This window comes from Talpa occidentalis, unplaced genomic scaffold (assembly GCF_014898055.3).
Source record: "Talpa occidentalis isolate TD23 unplaced genomic scaffold, MPIMG_talOcc4v2.1 talOcc4.7, whole genome shotgun sequence".
Lineage (NCBI taxonomy): Eukaryota > Metazoa > Chordata > Mammalia > Eulipotyphla > Talpidae > Talpa > Talpa occidentalis.
This window is the reverse complement of record NW_023605083.1, coordinates 64,069,089-64,085,218: the sequence shown is the minus strand read 5'-3', so window position 1 is coordinate 64,085,218 and position 16,130 is coordinate 64,069,089. Positions and strand designations below refer to the sequence as shown.

The 16,130-nt window shown below is 49.0% G+C and overlaps 1 protein-coding gene across 2 annotated transcripts; it reads left to right on the top strand.

The window, feature by feature from the left end:
- The first annotated feature begins 384 nt into the window (after nucleotides 1-384).
- RNF183 (ring finger protein 183) lies at nucleotides 385-14,653 on the top strand. Of its 2 annotated transcripts, none has more exons than XM_054689384.1 (2): nucleotides 385-410; nucleotides 13,541-14,653. In XM_054689384.1, the coding sequence occupies exon 2, from the start codon at nucleotides 13,579-13,581 to the stop codon at nucleotides 14,149-14,151; it is 573 nt and encodes a 190-aa protein (XP_054545359.1). In that variant the 5' UTR covers nucleotides 385-410; nucleotides 13,541-13,578; the 3' UTR covers nucleotides 14,152-14,653. The 2 variants fall into 2 exon arrangements, with proteins under 2 accessions (XP_054545359.1, XP_037348696.1); XM_037492799.1 differs by lacking the exon at nucleotides 385-410 and adding an exon at nucleotides 8,714-8,744.
- Nucleotides 14,654-16,130: the final 1,477 nt, after the last annotated feature.

Below are 16,130 nucleotides of genomic sequence, written 5' to 3'. Positions count from 1 at the left end.
GTGTGCACTCTACCCCCAAGCTCTGCCAGGTTCAATCTACCCCCATCTCACCACTAGTCCTTGAGGGACTGACTTCTCTCTGGGTCCTAGTGCCCTCATCAGTGCCATGGAAATGATGCAGTGACACTTAGGGCTGTCATCAGGAACATATAAAGTTCAGGTGGTGCCCCTAGAAGAAAGCCTAAGCATCTTTTTTAAGTGTCCATCATTATATTCATCTGCCTCTCCTAATTTTTTTTATTTTGGACACATCTTATAATAAAAGTTGCAGAAGGAGCTCCCATGAGAGAAGGGAATCACAGCTGGAGAGAGGAGCACAGAGAAGAGACCGTGGCCATAAAGAAAAGTGAGAGAACTTGAGCCCAAGGATGAGCAGAAATGAGACGCTGCAGCCCCAGAACAGGGGGGAGGTGGGTATGTCTCTGGCTTCCGCTAAAAATTCTTTGAGAAGTCCCTTAGCGAGTGTTGCCAGCAGAGCCTCACAAAATGGATGGACACTGGCCTAGAAGCCTCATAATGGCAAACTAGGTGCAGGGCAGCAGGGGGCAGGGGAGGGCAGGAAACTAGAAGCCACCAAGTCCCCAGCCCCCAGCGAATCTTGATGCTTTCTCTCGGGGTGCTCTCTGGCATTCTAGCGTGGCCTCGCCTCTTCCGTAGTCATTGGTCCTCTCCTAGCTGTCTCCCTCTCCTAGTCATCCTCTTATAGGCGAGCTCTAGGCTCAGGTGTGCCCACTTAGGCATGCACGCACCATACTCCAGGTGTCCACAATCGAGCATGCGTGCCCCAGCCCCCCACGCCCAAGTGCCTCCTGCATTAGCACAACCAAGAACGCAGGTGATAGCCATAGAGGCTGTGGTGTTAAAAGCCTGGTTATATCACTTACCCTACAGTCTTCTCCTCCTGGAGGCTCCCTGGACCTCCCTTGGACAAATAAGCCTCAGCCAACTCCTTGCCACGGTCTTCCTGGCAAGCCTCCTCCTGACAAAGCCTTCAGAATAAGCATGAGGATGTCCCTGATTGTGCCCAGCTTGATCCAAGGGTCTTCTGGAGCCAGTTACTGAGGCCCTGGTGGCTGAAGAGGGGGGAGTTGAAAGATCAGACGCTTCATGCACAGCCCGGCCAGAGAAAGCTGACCGATTTATTTTATTTTATTTTTTAATTTTTTAAAAATAAATTTTATTTTTATATTCCCCATACAATTGCAACCCCCTTATTTTGACCCCAATCCCTCCCCTCCCCACCTCCCACCCCCCATAGAGTGTCTCTGGTTCATAGTTGTTTGTTGATTTTGATTTTCACTTTCTTATAGTTATTCTTTTTCCTGGTCCCTTATTTAAGTTTTCTAGATTCCTGCTATGAGTGAGACCATCCGGTATTTTTCTTTTTCTTTCTGGCTTATTTCACTGAGCATGATCCCTTCCAGCTCCATCCATGTTGCTGCAAATTGCATGAGTTTATCTTTTTTGAATGCTGAGTAATATTCCATGGTGTATATGTACCACATCTTCTTAATCCAGTGCCCGATTTATTTTAAACACAGGAAGCGTCCTTTGGGTAGACCCCAGGAGTGGAATTGCCGGGTCATATGGTAGCTCCATTTTTAGTAGACTGAGGAACTTCCAGACAGCTTTCCATAGTGGTTGGACCAGTTTGCACTCCCACCAGCAGTGTAGGAGAGTTCCTTTTTCACCACATCCTCACCAACATTTGTTGTTGCTTATTTTTTTGATATGTGCCATTCTTACTGGTGAAGGTGGTATCTCAGTGTGGTTTTAATTTGCATTTCCCTGATTATAAGGAGTGTTGAACACTTTTCATATGCCTGTTGGCCACTTGCATTTTCTCTTTGGAGAAATGTCTTTTAGGGCCTCCCTGGTGGCGCAAGGGGTTAAGTACCGCACTATGAAGCAAATCCGCAGCCTCTGCAGCACGAGTTCATTCCCCGGCCACATGGTGCAGCAGACCTCTCCTGACTCGCCTACTGCTCCCCTCAGCAGTGTACTTCCGTCAATCTGTCTGTTCTGTTCCCCACTCTGTCTCTGGTGAATTCTCTCACCCTCACACACCTCAGGCCTGTACCCCAGCTCTTGCATGCTGTAGGGTAAAGAAAATATCAGGCTTTTCTGCCCTTCCGCCATCAGGATAGATGATGGATCCTTGTCCTGAATGCATGCCTGATGGCGGGCCCCTGGAATAGGGTGTGGGCATAGGTAGATGGGATTCGGCTGAGCTAAGACTGTGCTTTTTAAGGGCGGCATCACCGGGACGCCATCAGAAGCTGAGAAAGAAGCCGAAGAGAAGCAAAGAAGCAGAAGCAGAGAAGGCCAGAGAGCCCAGATAGAGTGAGGATTTGCTGGGGGCTGGGAGGACTGCCAGCCTCCCAGCCCACCAGCACCCCTGCCTGCCATATGCCTGGTGAATCCCAATAAAAGACCTGCAAAAACCCACTAAGGACTCTGACTCCTCCTTTACCCGGTCTGCATGGGATCAGAAAACCTGCACTGTGGTCCATTCCTGACCTTTACATATGCATAAATAAATAAATCTTAAAAAAAAAAAAGAAATCTCTTTTAAGTTCTTCTGCCCATTTTTTGACTGGATTGTTTATTTTGTTTTTGTTGAGTCGTGTGAGTTCTTTGTATATCCTTGTGATCGGTCCCTTATCAGTTGGCTGGAGTGCAGACTTTTTCCCAATCAGTGGGGTGTCTCTGTTTTGGTTATTGTCTCTTTTGCTGTGCAGAAGCTTTCAGTTTGATGAAATCCCAGGTGTTTATCTTTTCCTTGACTTTCTTTGCTTTGGGTGATGAGTTTTTAAAAAGAGCACCTGTACCCCTATGTTTATTGCAGCACTATTTATAATAGGTAAAACCTGGAAACAACCCACATGCCCAAAAATAGATGACTGGATCAAGAAGATGAGGTACATATACACAATGGAATATTACTCAGCAATCAAAAAAGATAAACTCATGTCATTCGCAGCAACATGGATGGAGCTAGAAGGAATTATGCTCAGTGAAATAAGCCAGAAGGAAAAAGAAAAATATCGGATGGTTTCACTTATAGCAGGATTATAGGGGAACCAAATAAGACATCAGTGTAAAAAAAAATAATAACAATACAAAAACACAACAAAGCAAAAATGGACAATTATAAATCAGAGATATCCTGCAGGGGGGTGGCGGGAGAGGGATCAGAGGAGCTCAGGGGACTGAGGTGATGGTGCATGGGTGCACTAGTGAAGGAAACTCTATGGGGATTACACCTGAGGGGGGTGGGGAGAAGCACATATTGTTTAAAAATGAACAATGATTTAAAAAAATATAAAAAAATTATATTAAAAAATAATTAGAAAAAAATTAAACACAGGAAGCAGTACAGGAGGTGGGTCCTTCATCCTTCAGCTGGAGCCTGTCCTCTGCAAACACAGAAGGGGTACAGAGAGGAGAGAGGGCTGCTCAAGACCTTGTACACACTGTCCCAGAGGAAGGCAGGGGAGGGGACGCAGAAGATGAGCAGTTGGAGGCTCAGGATTCCAGCCTCAGTGCTGATGTTTCCTGTCCAATATATGGGCAAAGTCCTTTTTTTTCTCTGACTTCTGAATTTATTTGTGACCTGCTCCCCAAAGGGTGCCTCCACTTCTGCTGCCTGAATATCTCAGAACTTTGGTGTCATTGGTCTCAGACACCACTTGGCCATCAGTCCTGTGGATAGTGGTCTTGTGGCTGGTTTGCATGGAGTTGCTGCTGCCCAGGGCATCATGGAGAATGAAGTCTTCCCCATCTTCTGGCAGGCAGCAGGTGCAGCCTCCAGTTTGACCTTGCTCTTCAGCAGGGCCTTGTACTCCCAGGTCTGGCACTGCCCTTCTCCCTGGGCCTGTGCCAGCTCCAACTCCAGCTGCAGTGGGACCCTGTGTGCATGCATTGCAGGCCTCCTCCCTCAGACTATTCTCCAAGCGGGCCTTCAGTCTTCTCATGGATTCCAGTTGATCTCCAAGGACTGGAACGTGCATCTCAGTTCCTTGAGGGTCGTCACAGCCGCTCCTAGCTCATGCTCTGTGAGGTGACTGTGTGTGGTGCTCTCAGTCTGCTAGGACCAATATTTGTCCAGTTCCTCTGAGCCTGCTTCCTCATATTGGACCCGGATGCCTGCTGAGGTTCTGAGCTTTGGGGCATTTTCCTCCACAGTCAAATTGTAACAGTCTTTGGCTTCAGTCCCTGTTACAAAACCAGAGTTGGTAATCTGGGTTTGTAGACCCTTTTACTTCCTCCTTGTGCTTCTTTTTTTTTTTTTAAGAGTTATTTATGCATACAAGAACTGGGGTGCAGGCCAGAGGGGTGGGGGTCGGGGAGGTCAGAGGATTCACCAGAGACAAAGTGGGGAGCAGAACACGCAGATCTACTGAAATACACTGCTGAGGGGAGCAGCGGGCGAGGCAGGAGAGGTCTGCTGCGCCAAGTGGGTCATCTCCTGGCCGGGGTCAGCTCCTGGCCGGGGCCACAGTGGCTGGCAATAGCTTGATAGTGCTGAGACTTTAACCCCTGTGCCACCAGAGAGGCCCTCCTCATGCTTCTTCATGAAGAGCAGCTCCTCCTTGAGAGTTGGCCCCTATCTCCAATTGCAGTTGAGAGACATGAGTGTCATCAGTGACCTTGCAGAGCCCAAGGATGTCCTGCTACACAGGCACGTGGCTGCCGCGTCTTGTATTTGACTCTGAAGTTATTACTAGCAAGACAGGCTTTGTCCACCTGCAGAGACACCTGGCATTGTCCATAGAATCTGTCAAGATCTAGCCCTCTGCTCCTCCATGGTCTTGAAGTAATACCCTCAGTCCCTGACCTGGGGGACCCTTTTTTCCAGGTGTTCCCGATTTTGCTCTCAAAGCTCCTCACCCACTCCAGGTAGGAAAACAGGTGGCCATTCAGGTAGTCCATGGCCTCTTTTTCACCTTGGGTGCTCCCCATGCCCACCGATACCCTGGCCATCTCAGGCCCCCAGATTCTCAACCACTGCAGAAGCTGGTGGACACAGAGATCTAGGAAACTGGGTCCCTGTACCTACAAAGATGCTGGTTCACACAAGCAGCTGGGCGGCTAGGTGGCTGCACTGAGCCCAGGTACCGGTGGTGAAGCTCACGCTGCTGAGCAGTCAGGCGAGAAACCATGGCTCTGGTTGGGCCCACAGAAGAAGAAATCTGGGATAAATTCTTTTTTTTTTAAATATTTTATTTATTTATGCATGCAAGAGCTGGGATACAGGCCAGACATACAGTGGGTGAAAGGATCCACCAGAGATAGAGCGGGGAACAGAACAGGCAGACTGACCGAAATACACTGCTGAGGGGAGCAGTGGGCGAGACAGGAGAGGTCTGCTGTGCCATGTGGGTTTCTCCCTGGCCAGCCGGGGATCGAACCTGCGCTGCAGAAGCTGTGGACTGCCTCACAGTGCGGTGCTCAACCCCGTGGGCCACCAGGGAGGCCCTAAATTCTTAATTTTACCAAAATTGGATTGCCAGATGTGGCCACTTGCAGAGGAAGTATGAGCACGGCTTTATATTTGAAAGGATATCCAGACCGTGTCCTTCCTGGGACCTCTGATGTGAGCAAGAGCTGGGGAATGTTGCCATTTCAGTTCTCCTAACATCAGTCCATGGCACATTCTACAAAGAAAATAAAACAACAAGGTAGTTCATAACCCTAATCCACCCTTCTAGAATCTTCACACTCTGAAGACATAAACTTTGGTTAAATTTGGTACCAAATCTGTCTTGATTTTATGGTGCTTATTCTGTTTGGTGTCATGTATTCATAATAAAAGAATATTAATTCACTTGATTACCGGGTGCCCACTGGGAGAGTTACTTAACACGTGTTAAATGCATCCTATTACCTCCCCCAATATGAAAAACTCTGAAACACACCTGGCCCCTAGGGTTTTGCATGACCTTGTGAAACAAATTCATATGCTGCCTAAGTGGATCTGCCCGGGGTGCCTGTGCCAGGCGGGGTGCGCCAGCCCTCTCCGGGCTCTCTTGTTGTCAGAGAGCTGAAGATGAATGCACATACTGGGGAGAGTTCTCTTAAATCAGGGCCCCTCCCAGCTTTAAAGTATTTCCGAATCTCTTTGAGATCTTGTGAAAATGCAGACTCTGATTCAGTGGGGCTGGCATGGGCTGGTATTTCTAACCATCTCTAGGAGTTGCCTGTGCCCTGGGCTGTCCTAAACTCTGGACAACTGGGTTGGCATCACACTGCACCCCCCAGGGAGATTTGGCCCCTGCCCTCAGCAGAAGCTGGGGGAGGTATTTGCCATCACCTGATGCAAACTTACCTCCTGCCTTTTCTCTGTCCTCAGCCACCGCCTGCAGCTACTTCTTTCTCCCCAAACCTGTCCTTCCCACCTGCGCCTTCACTGCAGGCCTTGGCTGGGTTCCCAGTCTCCTGACTCTTCACTCACCCGGGTCCAAGATGCTGCTTCTATGAGGTGCTTTTCTGGCTGACTGGCCTCTCTACCTCCCAAGTTGGAACTAAATTAGTTAAACTCTCAAATTCCTGAGATGCCTCACTATCTCTCCTGGGTATCTCTTGAGGAAAATTTTCCACTGTTTGAAAAGCACTCCCTGGCCTTGACCACCTGGAGCCATCTTGATAGTGGATCTGATCGCTAGGTGATTAGTCACCTGGAAAAGGATCAGGTTTATTTTTATCTCAATGCTGACCAGGCCCAAAGGGTGTGATCCTGTATCTTTAAATCATGTAGAATGTTGTAAACCAATGCTACCTCAATTGAAAAAAATCAGGGCCTCGGGCCTCCCCTGGTGGCGCAGCGGTTGAGCGCTGGGTTGCAAAGCTGCCCTCAGCCTCTGCAGCGCTGGTTCTACCCCCAGCCGCTGGGCGAGGGTCCCACATGGCGCGCAGACCTCTCCTGCCTCGCCCGCTGCTCCCCTCAGCAGTGTATTTCGTCAGTCTGCCTGTTCTGCTCCCCGCTCTGGTTCTGGTGAATTCTCTCACCCTCCTGCGCTTCTGACTGTACCCAGTGCTTGTATAAATAAATAAATAAATCTTAAAAAAAAAATCAGGGCCTCCCTGGTGGTGCAAGGGTTCAAGTCTCAGCACTATCAAGCTATCACCAGCCACTGCAGCAAGTTTGATCCCCAGCCAGGGAGCTAACCCACAAGGCGCAGCAGACCTCTCCTGTCTTGCCTGCTGCTTCCCTCAGCAGTGTATTTCAGTCAATCTACCTGTTCTGCTCCCTACTCTGTCTCGGGTGAATCCTCTCACCCCTTGTACCTCTAGCCCGTACCCGAGCTCTTACATGCATAAATAAATCTTTTTTTAAAAAATGGGGAGCCTTCCTGGTGGCGCAAGGGGTAAAGACGCAACCTATGAAGCTATCCGAAGCCACTGCAGCATGAGTTCTATCCCCCACCAGGGAGCTACCCACATGGCACAGCAAACCTCTCCTCGCTCACCCAATGCTCCCCTCAGCAGTGTATTTCAGTCAGTCTGCCTGTTCTGCTCCCCACTCTGTCTCTGGTGAGTCCTCTCATCCCCCCCACACCTCTGGCCTGTACCCTAGTTCTTTATACATAAATTAATAAATCTTTTAAAAACTAAAATAAGAAAACTGCTATTGCTACTTTAAAGAATAGTGGCATTTTAAAAAAATATTCACTATCTGACTTTTTTTGAAGATTTATTTATTTATACATACAAGAACCAGGGTAGAGGCCAGATGTGTAGGAGGGTGAGAGGACTCACCAGAGACAGAGCTGGGAACAGAAAAGGCAGACTGACTGAAATACATTGCTGAGGGGAGCAGCAGGTGAGACAGGAGAGGTCTGCCTCGCCATGTGGGTATCTCCCTGGCTGGCCAGCTGGAATCGAACCTGCACTGCAGAGGCTACGGACAGCTTCACAGCACTGTGCTCAACCACCTGCGCCAGCAGGGAGGCCCAAGAATAGTGGCATTTTTAACTACTATTATTTTGATAGGTCAGTCTGATTGGAAAAAATCAGCATCTTATTTCAATTTGAATTTAAATGTATAAATGTCTCTAACAATAAATAAGGTTGAATAACACCTATCTATTCCATTTGCATTTCTTTTTCTAATTATGAGACTAGTTCTAAGGAGACATTGACTGCTGTGGCCTAGTGTGAAGCACTGTGTGATAATTGCTCTGTGCATTATTTGACTTAACCTGTAAATCAAGTAGATCAAATTATTATGCCCATTTTCTAATTTGCTCAAGTCTCCACTACTGTAAGTGAAGTCTAGGTTCTGAGCCAGGACTGACTTGATTGAGACCCTAGCTTCTTCATGCTGATGCTTAAATGTTTCTCCCTGATTGCTTTTCTGTTGGATTATTACCTTTTTTCCTTAGTTTTTGCATGAGTCCTTTGTCTTTTGGTTGTAGGGTCAGCAGATAGAGGGTGAGAACAGGGACAGGTTGACCCAAGTGGATCCAAGGCCTGCACAGATGAATGGATTTCGACTCCCTTAGAGAAAAAGCAAGAGTGACTCAGGGGAGGAAGATAAAGCCAAAGCTCCCAACTGTCCTCTATAAGCCCACAGTCCAATTATCAGAAGGAAGAGGAAAACCTGACACAGACAGGCTGCCAAGAGCAGCCAGCTGACCCATGCAAATGAGCCCCGCCCACAACTGCCTGGAAACCAGGCCCGGGGCACAGAACGGGCGGGTAGGCTGCACTCAGCAAGGGAGGAGGCTCCCAGAGTACAGGTAAGGAGCCTGCGAGGGGCAGGGAGGGTAGTCACAGGGCTCAGGATCCTGAGAGGCAGCATGGCAGGGATGGACACTGGCCTGGGAGGCAGGGTTTCTGGAATCATCTTTCAGGTTCAGCCATTCTTTATTTGTTTGTTTGTTTTGTTCACACATGCGCTGGGTACAGTCAGAAGCCGGGAGGGTGAGAGAATTCACCAGAGCCAGAGCGGGGAGCAGAGCAGGCAGAGTGACGAAGTACACTGCTGAGGGGAGCAGCGGGCGGCAGGAGAGGTCTGCACGCCATGTGGGACCCTCCTCAGGTGGCCGGGGAGCAGCCGGGGATCGACTGGCGCCGCAGAGGTCGCGGGCAGCTTCGCAACCCAGCGCTCAACCGCTGCGCCACCGGGAAGCCCAGGTTCAGCCATTCTTTAAACCTTGATAGGCCACTGCATTCTTTGGAGACTTGACTTCCCCATCTACAAAATGGGCAGAAAAATATAAAAATGGGGATAGAAGACACCTGCTGTGCTTTGTTGGGCACATCACAGACATTATTCCTTTTTCACAGCAGTCCTGGAAGGTGGGATTATTAAGCTATTTTATAGAGGAAAATGAAGCTCAGAGAGGTTCAGCCATTTGTCCCAGACTTCACAGCATGTACGTTCGGTTACAACGCACACATTCTTTTCCTCATCCTACCTCCTTCACAGTGTGCGTCTGAAAGAATTAATTGACCTTATGCAAATGGAAAAAATTGTAAAAGGCAGGTGGCATTTTTAGATGGCAACCATGACCCCCAGATCCTAACAAGGATGGGGGTCCTTTGTAAATTGTGAAGTGCTGTAACAATGTTAGTTCTTTGTCTATTGAGGTTGAAAATGTTGGGATGATGCTACAATGAGTCTGTGACTCACTGGCTTGGTTCAGAGACCAAGGTGATGCTTTTGGGGTGGTGTGTAGGTGTCCTGGGGGTGAGTGGTGGGTGGATGCACAGCCAGTCTCTCCTGGAGGGGTTGGACTCTGACCAGCAGATTCTGAAACAATAGTGGATTCCTGAGGGCCCACGGCAGATAAGATCCAGGGACAAGTGTCATCAGCTCTTCTGAACAGCACTCTACAGCTTCTGCCATGGCAGTTGAGAAATGCACGTCTGCCTTGGCGGGAAAGGGAGAAGCTTTAAAGGCAGTAATACAGGCTTACGAAGTTAGGCTTTTTAGATAAGAGACTTAAAAAAAAGCTATAATCTTACCCTCTCCCACCCCCCACATAACCCCCTCATGACATTTTGGTGTTTGTTTTTCCAGCTTTTTTCCCATTGCATACAGATATAATGTAGTATGATTTTATTACTCGTTCTTTCCACTTAATGATATTATATCACAGACATACTTCCATATTAATGTGATAGAGAGAATGTCTCTCTGTATATATAGAACAGAATTTATTTCATCATTCTCCAACTATTGGCTAATTAGCTCATTTTCAATATCTCACGCTGGAGCAATGCTTTGACTGGTATCTTGGTAATCGAATCTTTGCTCAAGACCTTGATTATTCCCTGGACTGGTTTCCAGGAAGGGCCCGCTGAATCAGGGCTGTGTACCAATGAACACTTGTGATCAGGACACTCTGGAATTCAGGGGCTTAGCAACACTCAGTGCAGAAGATTTTCCATGGCCTTGAATTGAACCTTCTCTCTCAAATCCATTTGCAGGGGTAATGCCAACTTCCTCAGAAAATTCTTCACTGGCTGCCAGGCTCTATCTCTACCCTTTGATGTACTACTTTTAGTTTCCTTTCCAGGGGAAGAAATTGAGGCACAGAGAGTTTAAACAATTCAACTGGAATCACAGCCCCAGTAAGCAATGGAGCTGGGGTCACAAGCCTCGACAACCTGGTTCCAGAATCTTTCTTGTCCCTTGCTTCTTGGCAAGTGCTTTTGATTCCATCTCCAGAGATGTTTTTTCACCCCATTCCTTTTACCTCTGTCACTGTCCCGGCCTGGTCTTCCATTTCCACTCTGTCTCTCTCTGTCTGTTCTCTGCTGTCTTGGAATGGTGTCTCTAGAATGGAAATAGGATCAGGTCAACTTTGAGATGCGTGCTCATCCCTAGGTTAAAATCCAGATGCATTGCTGTTTCCTGGGCGCTGCTTCCCCACTCTTCTTCATCCAAATCCACTTTCTCACTGGCCCCACCCAGGACATGGTAGTCACCCTGGCCTTTTTCATTCCCTGAATCCAGCAGAGCTTTATCTCCCCTTAGGCTGTGGCCTGGGGGCGCTTTCTCAACTCTGCATGGCCGGATGGACTGTCTGCTCTGTCAGCGTCAGCTTTATTATCACCTCTTAGGAGAACTCTTCCTTGGTGGCCTCCTCTGAAGCAGCCAGCCCCCTAAGCCCACTTTGCTTTCAGCCCATTATAGCTTTCATTAAAATTATGGATTGATTGATTGACCATCACTCATTAAGGGTCTCTTTCCCTCACTAAATTCTTTTTTTCAAAAAAGATATATTTATTTATGCATACAAGAACTGGGTACAGGCCAGAGGTGTAGAGGGTGAAAGGATTCACCATAGACAGAGTAGGGAATAGAACAGGCAGACTGACAGAAATACACTGCTGAGAGGAGCAGCGGGCAAGACAGGAGAGGTCTGCTGCGCCATGTGGGTAGCTCCCTGGCCAGCTGGACATAGAACATGTGCTGCAGAGTCTGTGGACAGCTTCACAGTGCTGTGCTTAACCCCTTGCGCCACCAGGGAAACCCCCCTCACTAGATTCTAAATGTCATGGGGTAAAAGACCAAGTCTATGTTGTTCATTTTTATTTACCCAGTGCCTCACATGACACCTGGCACAGAGTGAGCCTACAGCAGCTCAGTAACTGCTGTAGGTAGCTAGATGGTTCACAGAAGAAGGCACGGGTAAGGACCCATGGTTAGCTACTCTGGCTTGGGCCAGAGCTTTTCCAGCCTCTTGCACGTCTTTATTTCCTTGTCCCTACACAGAGGAGCGACAGATCTAGCAGAAAACAGGAAGCTCTGGCTAAGAGAGTGTAAACAGGTTTTGCATCAGGTATCAATTGTCAGGGTTGATAGTGTCCTATCAGGGCCCCAACAGCTCCCCATCCCCCCCTTGCACAGTTCCCGGGTTCCTACCACAGGAGATTATGGCCTTGTGGACTCTCCCAAGAGAAGGCAAACACTGTCTAACAACCAACTCTGGCAGGGGGACTGAATGGATGAGTGAACAGTGGTGGCTGGGAGTCCCGGTGTCCCCATGGAATAGCTGGGTCACCTTAGGTGAAACTCACTTCTTGTCACCCATTTGCAAATTGAATGGTTAGGACAGAGGAGTGTTTTTAAAACTTTCCTCCCCCAGCACTTCTACTCTTTAGCTTATTCAAATGAGCAATGTGAGACCAGGTGAGCGTTTCTGATTGAAATGGGGAAGCAAGGAGAGTCCCGCCCCTTCCCAACTCCCTAAGACCTCAGAGTTCAGTGCCTGCCAGGCTGATTGTGTTCTAAGAACAAAGGCAGCAGGGCGTGCATGTTCTGATTACAGCTACTTGGCCACATTAAAAGAGAAAAAGGGGTAGGTGAGGACTTGCTGTAGCTGATACTCAGTTTTACCCTGTGCTGTAGGTGAATTTCATAGCAACTGAAGGGCAGGGCGGGCAACCCCTTTGTGCCACAAGGAGGTTTCAGCCATTTTAGAAAATAAATGAGGGCCCAGGAGAGAGGAAACCCAGAGGGCTCACTTACACTCTCCACATTCTAGAAAAAGGAAATCATCACTCCTGCCTTTGCAGACTGGGATTCCGGTTGTTGAAGGCACCACCCCCAACCTTGCAGATCCTGGGCTCCTAGGCATGGCCTGCCATGCCCTGCGGGAACTCCAGTCCCCCACCACCACCAGCGCAGCTCTCTGGCCCCACTTCAGGCAGGTGTGCTCCAGAGGCTGCAGCCTGGGCCACCTGGCAGCGCCAGGTGCTGCGTGTGCGCTGCCATGGAGACAGCCCCAGGGTTGGTGGCGAGAAGGCAGTCTCCCAAAGCTTTGTGGATTCAGGAGAGAAGGGACTGGTACCTCGGGCCCTGCAGGGTAGTCTACCTGACCAAGGAAGCCCAGGTGGGTGCCTTCGGGGTTCCAGGGACAAAGGGAGGGAGGAAGAGCCAGGGGCCCAGAGTATTGGGAGGAGGCTCTGGAAGGGCTGATCTGGGGACCGGGGCAGGCAGTCTCTCCAAGCTTCCAGGTCAAGGGGAAAAGTCTTGGTGAGGCCTCCTGGCCACCCAGTGCAGTACACAAAGATTAGGCCAACGGGCTCTTGAGGGTTGGCTCTGTTGCCCAATGGGAGGAGGGAAGGAGGGCCTGGCATTTGTCCTCAGAGGAGGGACAGACCAGGGAATTCACAAAGCCCATCTGTGCATTAGTCAGGAATTTGAGGTATCAGAGAAGGAAACTCTGGCCACTAGCACAAACCTGACCTTGGCTCCCTCCTCATTCCTGAAGTTCAAGCCACCAAGGACAATCACATGGAGCCTAAGCAGCATTTATATCCATCGCCGAAGCGGGGATACAGTCTCCTATGGCACCTCGTTAAACAGGAGGGTAGCTCAGGCCTTCACCCTGAGCACCAGACTACAGCATAGGAATTGGGTAACATGGGACAAATCCCTTAATCTTTTTGAACCTGAGATTTTTCATTCGTGAAACATGGGTGACACACGTTCCAACAACCCACAGAACACTTAGCATGGTACCACAAACAGGGACAGAGCTTAATGGGTGTTCCTCTGCTCCTTTTCCCTTTCTTCTAGTGGGCCTCCTGGCAGGCCTCCTGGCATCTGGTCTGAGGATGGCTGAGCAGCGGAGCCGGGAGCCTGAGGCCGAGTGCCCTGTCTGCTGGAACCCTTTCAACAACACATTCCACACCCCCAAAGTGCTGGACTGCTGCCACTCCTTCTGTGTGGAATGCCTGGCCCACCTTAGCCTAGTGACGCCTGCCCGGCGCCGGTTGCTATGTCCACTCTGTCGCCAGCCCACAGTGCTGGCCTCTGGGCAGCCTGTCACTGACTTGCCCACGGACACTGCCATGCTCACCCTGCTGCGCCTGGAGCCCCACCATGTCATCCTGGAGGGCCATCAGCTCTGTCTCAAGGACCAGCCCAAGAGCCGCTACTTCCTACGCCAGCCACGGGTCTACACACTGGACCTAGGCCCTGAGCCCGGGAGGCAGGTGGGGCCCCCACAGAACACAGCCCCTGCCACCAGGCCTGTGCCCATCCCCAGCCACTACTCCTTGAGAGAATGTTTCCGCAACCCTCAGTTCCGGATCTTTGCCTACCTGATGGCCGTCATCCTCAGCGTCACTCTGCTGCTCATCTTCTCCATCTTTTGGGCCAAGCAGTTCCTTTGGGGTGTGGGGTGAGCACTCTGTCCCAGGACAAAGAAGCAAATCATTCTTGCCTGCTGCTGCTGGGTATGGGGCTGTGGAGCCTCATTTGGGGATGTCTTCCGTTGTAGTATTGCTCATTTTTATAATCCAGGGACCGGTTAGGCCATGTGTTTGCTTCTGGGAACAGAAAATCCTACTGTAATGTCTACTCAAAGCTAAAGAGAAAAGACGTGCAGACACCTCTGGGTATGGGCCTCGAGGTCACGGAAGGGTGACTACAGAGCTAAGCAGCAAGCTGTGCCAAAGGGCTGGACGATGGCATCTAGGAACCCGAGTGGCCCAATCAGCAAGTTGCTTTTCTTACTGGAGCTGCTTCAGATTCAGTTCCTTTTCCCCCTCTTTATGATGTTGCTAAAAAACTTAAATTCTATGAACAAAATGTCTCTGTTTTCTCTTTGGCTATCTTGCCACCAGTTCCAGTAAAAATGGCCTGCATTCATAATTGTACTCAACTTACTCATCAACAACTGTTTATTTGGTGGTGCTGTCAGAACTAGGAAGACAGGGTTGGATTATCCAGGGGTAACAGAGGACCCTTGCCAGGGAGGGTACGCTCATTCTCTTCTTGAATAAGACAACCACTTGCCACTATGTGATTTATGGAGTGTTGAACATAGGCTTAAAGGTGAAAGCAGGCAGGATCAGTGGCTAAAAGAAATGTGGAATTTGGAGGGAAGGCTTTCATTCTCCCAGTGGTGCTGAGGCCGTGACAGACTGGGTAGAGGGTAGAGCTCTAACTTGCTCTTTCAAGCACTATAATTCTGGCTTCAAGATGAACGGGAGAAACCCTGGAGAAGAGCCAAAGCCTTAGCTCCCATCCTAGGCTGTGCAGGCAGGGACCCTGGTTATCTTTGTCCATGGCAGAATCTAGGAGCCCAGGAGAACGAGGGCACATTTGGGTGCTTGGGCTGCTGTGGGACTGTCAATGCTGCTGCTTGTAACGCCTCGATTTCTGCTTCCCTAGTTTTAATATTGCCTGGTGGCTTGGGTTGTGGAATAATCTGAGTTTTGATAAATACCATCATTATGAAAAGATGTTGCTTTGGATTTGTAGAATAAGCTTTCAGAGTACAGAAATTGAGTTTTATTTGCTCTAAGTATCATTTTGTGAGTTCAATGGAACTAGCTTCCACAAATTTCCCTCAGGGATCTTAATGTACAAGAAATCCCAACTAGCCAAGTCATATTTCACGTTTAGTAAAATCAAAAGTCTTAAGCTCCAACGTGAAGGAAAAAATTCTCCATTACAAAATTGGAAAGCTGCCTATTCATCCCTCTGGGGACTAGCACCTACCTCCCCATTTGCGCCATCAAAGGTAATTACACTAAAGCTGGGACTCAACCTCTCTCCACTGACTTCATTTCTTTACACCTTTGCTTCTTAACCCGTGGCAGCTAAGTTAAGCAATGATCTCACTATGTCCTCGGAGCCGAGGACAAGTTACAGCTCCTTAGGATGGGGACAAAGGAAGAGCTGGGGAAAGATTAGGAAGGACTATTTGCCTGTCCAGTAGGGACTTCTGCCAAGTTCACTCTCATTCCCATTTCACAGAAGAAACTGAGGCTCCAAAAGTTTACCTTGTTCAGGTCATCCACCTAGTAGTTGGTGGAGGTCTGGTGCCAAAATGGGGCTTGCACGCTTGGAGTGGCTACTACACCGTCTGAGGAAGCCATAGGGTTTGAGGTTTTTTTAGAGAGAATATACTTAACATTACAGTGTCTTCCATATATCATATTCAGTGGTTCTAGCTTTGGGGCAGTGTCATCCTTCTGGGGGGCATTTGGAAATAAGTGAAATAGATTTTGGTGCGCCAATGAAGGGGTGGACTGGGTATCAGGTCAGCAATCACTACTGAGAGATCGAGAATGGTTAAGATATGATGCTGCAGTGCTTCAGATAGTTCCACACAAAATATCATCAATCCTTGAATGCAGAAAGATTCCTGTAGAAT

Bases quoted from the DNA above. Each gene is read 5' to 3' on its own strand.
- RNF183 (XM_054689384.1), top strand. From the start codon at position 13,579: ATGGCTGAGCAGCGGAGCCGGGAGCCTGAGGCCGAGTGCCCTGTCTGC.